The sequence below is a fragment of the Alligator sinensis genome, unplaced genomic scaffold (genome assembly GCF_000455745.1).
Source record: "Alligator sinensis unplaced genomic scaffold, ASM45574v1 scaffold584_1, whole genome shotgun sequence".
NCBI classification, from domain to species: domain Eukaryota; kingdom Metazoa; phylum Chordata; order Crocodylia; family Alligatoridae; genus Alligator; species Alligator sinensis.
The window spans coordinates 70,933-73,351 of NW_005842419.1; the positions used below are offsets into that span (position 1 = coordinate 70,933).

Here is a 2,419-nt window from a genome sequence, read left to right on the forward strand (position 1 = left end):
GCTCTTTTTTCATGATCTTGATGTTTCATTAATCCAGTTATCCTTCCTTCTGCAGTTTTGGTGTGTTAGCCATTCCTGGTAATATCTCTCTTCTGTTTCACAGCCCTGCTGACTGTTTTAGCTAAAAACCTTAACTCAGGTGTGGTAACATTTAACTCAGGTGAATATTAACTCATGGAAATGATTGACTGAAGTGTTGGATGCACTGTCAAGATGCTGAAGGAAGCTAGATTTTGTTTTATGAATCAGAAGAGACATGCATTTAACTATCTTGAATATAGGGTTAATAAAACGATAAGTTTTGACTGCTTTTGCCTAGTTTGTTGTGTTTTCAAATTTAATATATAATCTAGCAAATCTGTGCACATTCAGATATGGTTATATTCATGGTTGCTTTAATCTTAAACTGAAGAATACAGCCACAGGCCCCTAGCATATTAGTAAGGCTTGTAGATTTCTGTTTTATTTTCTACTTGGAGAAAAGTGCGTTGTGTTATGTGATGTTGCAATACATCATCTGCATCCCGCTTTTCAAAATCCTAGGTCTGCCCATGGAACCAGTGTCTCATGATCCCCAGACCAATTCCTGGACTGCAAGACTGTGCTTCCAGGAGAGCAAAACAGTGAGTTTGGAGCTCTCTGCATTGCATGAGGTAGGAGCTGTGGGTTTTCTCAGTGCTCAGCATCATCCCAAGGGGAACAATTAACAAACAATCAGGCAAAGAGATTCTGTCTTTATTCTTCCCAAAACACATGCTCTATCCAGAATGATAATCCAATGTTATCCCCATTTTTCTTATAGTCTCACTATGAGCATTCAGTGAAATGCTAGGAAATGTGATATTTTGGGAGCTCATTCTGATAGTATGTGGTTCTTTAATACAGCAGGAAAAAAAAAAGTCCCAGCGTGATCCAATGGCAGGAAGCTCAAGTGAGACATATTTAGACTAAAAATAAACTGCAAAATTTTAACAGCATGGGTAATTAAACATTGCAAAAACTCGGCTAGAGATGTGGCGGATTCTCCTTTGCTGAATATATATAAATCAGGCCTGAGAATATCTTTCTTTTTTTTTCCTAAAGAGATGCTGTAGCTCAAACAAAAGTTATGGGCCTGATGCACACATTATTGGATGAGTTTCCTTAGTGGTTTGCAAGAGGTCAGATTACGTGATGCTAGTGGTACCTTCTAGCCTTAAAACCTATGAATCTATTAATATTTTCAGTATGAGCTCTGGGTCATAGACCACATTTCTATTATGGCAAATGGATATTTTTGTTTTGCTATATGTTTTTATGAGCATTTGTAAAATGCTTTTCTTTGAGGGATCTTTACTAACAAAAGTCAAGATGTTTACATTTTAATATAATGTGAAATATTTATGATAAGTTTCAAACGCACAGACATTTTTTTTCCTGATACATTAAACATACCAAACAAATCCTGATTCCATACTTACTCCCTTCTTGGGATTCATGCCCATTCAAGCACACTGGAATGACTTTGGAGCAGACATTGAAACAAAATGTAAATGACAACAAAAGAGAGGTCATCTTTTGGACCTTATCTCAACTGGTAACATTTCCCTTGACTTTAATGGGAATGCTACCTGTGAAAGGGCTATGAGAGAGGGCACTTCTCAGTGCTATTATTTAGACATTATTTCTATTCTGTGTACAGGCACCTTGCTGATGTACTGGGGTTCTGTACTATTCATCATGTGGAAGCCTGGATAAATGTTCGCTAAATGCTACTATTCCTTAAAACCAGGCATCACTCAGTGTCAGTTGTCCCAAATCCCAGCTATTCGTTCCACTGGTCATCGCTTTAGTGCCATTCTCAGCCCTGGGAAGCTACTTAGCTCGGCAGGATAAGAGCAAACCGCTTTCAGGCTCCACACCGGTTTCCACGAAGTGTTTGACACAGGCTTCCTCATCTGAACCTGGGGTGAATGTGGCAGTGCCTGGATAAGAGTGCAACACGCCCCTGCCCCAGGTGTCCTGTTCCGTGGGGGAGGGAGCAGTGCAGAGGAATCCCTTTGAAAACCTTATAGGAGTCCTTCAAAAACAAAACAACCAACAAACTCTCAAGTGCAAACTGCCTTTCGCCGCTCCCGACATTGCAATTTCCCCGTGTCAGGCAGGGAAACAACCGGACACGTCCCTTCTCCTTCTCGGTAGGCGCAGACTGCGTCTCCCCGAGTCCCCTCCCGTCCCACTGCCGGGCCGGGGCAGAGAGGCTTGGATGCCCGGCGAGCTCCGGCTCCCCCGCGAGGGCAGAGAAGCGGGCCGGGGCCGGTGGGGTGCACGGCGGCGGCGGGGCGGAGGAAGACTTTTCGTCTCGGCTGCAGGACAGACGCCGCCGGCACTAGCGAGCCGGGCTGCGGGGCTCGGTGGATTTGGTTAATTAAAAGGGGCA

The 2,419-nt window shown here is 43.2% G+C and overlaps 1 protein-coding gene across 1 annotated transcript in view; it reads left to right on the forward strand.

Annotated features, from left to right (window-relative positions):
* Positions 1-547: 547 nt before the first annotated feature.
* The window catches only part of LOC102370656 (heparan sulfate glucosamine 3-O-sulfotransferase 3B1), a 40,887-nt gene continuing 39,015 nt past the window's right edge, over positions 548-2,419 (forward strand). Inside the window, exon 1 of the mRNA XM_014522942.2 lies at positions 548-623. Coding sequence (XP_014378428.2) covers positions 568-623 — 56 coding nt within the window. The 5' untranslated portion in view covers positions 548-567. The remainder of the gene's footprint in view (positions 624-2,419) is intronic.